Genomic DNA, 2,449 nt, shown 5'->3' on the forward strand with positions numbered 1-2,449 from the left:
AAGTTCAAGTTTTTACTCTCGTATTTATTGCTTTTTGTTTTAATTTATATTAAAATAAAAAACAATTCCCAATATTCCCTCTGCGTGTACGAAGAGTTCATTCCCTTCACATTTATTCCTAAAATACCTATATATCTTTATTCCTAAAATACCTGAGTCATTTTTCTAAAATACCTAGATATCTCTATTCTTAAAATACCTCATTTCTTTTTCCTAAAATATATAGACAATGCTCATACAATTGTCGGACTTGACTATTGAGATATTGATGATTTTGTAACATTATACACTATGTAGGAACATCTAAACATCCCGCGCATGCTATTCACGGGAATTTTCAACAAGCCACTTGAGGAGACAACCAACGTTTAAATTAACAACTAAAGCCACATGGATCGAAAGAACTCCTTCCAAATACCGAACACGCAAGATAGGAACAATCTGGATAGTAGAATATATATATTTATATATATATATATATATATTTTTTTTTTTCTGTTGTTGTTGTTATTATTGTTAAATGTTATGGCTTATCTAAGTTGACCCAATCTGATAGTACAATACTAAAATACAATATATACCAGAATAACTCTTATTTTCATAATATTTAGTTATCACTACTTTGGTTAACGACATTATTAACAAATTTAATGAGTTCTTTGTAAGTGTGAACCATCGTATTAGATATCGTAATTTTATCCTAATAATTGTCGTCTTACGATAGGTCAAGAATCGGAAATAAAACTACAATCCTTTCCTTTTCAGAAGTTGCTCGTTCACCCTTAAATTATATTGGTTAGATTGATTTTAATGTGAATTACCCTGTTTTAAATTTGAAATAAAAATTAATCACATTTTGTGCTTATTTCAAATTATTAATTGAAACTCGACTTATTCAACTCTCATGTTAATGTTTAAATAAAAATGTTCTTTCAATAAATATCTCGAGACAAAATCATTTTTAAATAGAATTTTTCTATGATTAATTTTTATTTATAATTTAATAAAATCTTAATTAACTATTAAATACAAGATCTTACTTGAATTATGCTTTGTTTTTATAAAAAAAAAAAATGAATTTATTTAATGAATAATTTTAAAATTCTACCATTTTAAAATTTCAAGTATGACTCAACCAAAATCTTTGTTGGTAAATCTAATTTATAGTAATAACGCAGCAAAATCTCTATAATTAAATTTGTATCATCTCCTGTTAAAATTGCATTTTTTTTTTATTCGAACAACGGATACATTTTTGGTGACTGAGTTGGATGAGGAGAAAGATGGGTGAGAGACGGATGAGAGGTCTGTGAGAGCAGCTTGGATAAGATAGATATATTTTATTTATTATTTATTATTATTTTTTCTTTTACATTTGTTATAATCCTATTGGATTTAGTTTAATTTTCTAATTTATTCCAAACTAAAATTAAAAGAGTTTGTTTTGCTTTAATAGGGAGATTTAAGGACCATAATTGACTATTTATTTATTTATTTATTATAGTAATTACCTTATTTAATTTATTTTAGGTAGGACCATAAATGACTTTTTTTTTTTTTTTTTTTTTAATCAGACCGATTAAATCTCCCACAATCATACCACTAAAANTATTACGTTATAGAATTAAACTTTATTAGTAAAGCTATAAAAAGAATATTAACTATTTTAAAAAAAATGGTAATCTCCCCATTCATGCATTTATCCATTCCTATAAATACCCACCAACCTTCTCCTTAAACAAACCATCAAATACTCTTCATCATCTTCAAATTTTATCACCATGGCTAAGGCTCTTTTCTTCGTGGCTTCTCTTTTCCTCTACGTCCTATCGCTATCGTCGCTCGCAGCGGCAACCCAACGTTTAGATTTGGCTGGCAGCTACAAACCAATAGAAAACATAGATGACCCAAAGATTCAGAGCTTAGGTGAGTTCGCAGTCAATGAACACAATAAACGGGCAAAAACTCAACTCCACTTCCAAAAAGTGATCAGTGGAGAAATGCAAATTGTAGCCGGGACCAACTATAACCTTCGATTGACAGCTCTTGAGGGGACTAGTAGCCGAACATATGGCACCCTTCTGTTCACTGACCTTAACAACAAGAACAACCTTATCAACTTCTTTGGCGTCTCCAACTAGACTCCTTGCTTCTTATCAATAATTATATGTGTATCTAATTCTGCATATTTCTTATATTGTGATATAAATGTTTGGAATCTCGATCAAATGGTTTAAAATCTAATACAAGTATAATTCAGTTAAATAAGATATATAATGAATCTAAAATAATTAATTTGAATACAAATAAAATTAATTTCAAATCATGAATTCAGATCGAAGTACCTTAAATGAATGAAAACATTCATGAGATAATTATAATGAAAATGAAATATTAAAGAAAAAAAATAAAAATAAAAAGTTTCCTTTTACGCGTGGTTGAAAAATCA

At 27.9% G+C, this 2,449-nt stretch overlaps 1 protein-coding gene across 1 annotated transcript; it reads left to right on the forward strand.

The window, feature by feature from the left end:
* The first annotated feature begins 1,781 nt into the window (after window positions 1-1,781).
* Window positions 1,782-2,141, forward strand: LOC111783544 (cysteine proteinase inhibitor 5-like). The gene has a single exon (XM_023664468.1). It carries the CDS (start codon window positions 1,782-1,784, stop codon window positions 2,139-2,141), a length of 360 nt encoding a protein of 119 aa, XP_023520236.1.
* Window positions 2,142-2,449: the final 308 nt, after the last annotated feature.

This window comes from Cucurbita pepo, chromosome LG20 (assembly GCF_002806865.2).
Source record: "Cucurbita pepo subsp. pepo cultivar mu-cu-16 chromosome LG20, ASM280686v2, whole genome shotgun sequence".
NCBI classification, from domain to species: Eukaryota; Viridiplantae; Streptophyta; class Magnoliopsida; order Cucurbitales; family Cucurbitaceae; genus Cucurbita; species Cucurbita pepo.

Coding starts and splice junctions, on each gene's coding strand:
- LOC111783544 (XM_023664468.1), top strand. CDS start 1,782: ATGGCTAAGGCTCTTTTCTTCGTGGCTTCTCTTTTCCTCTACGTCCTA.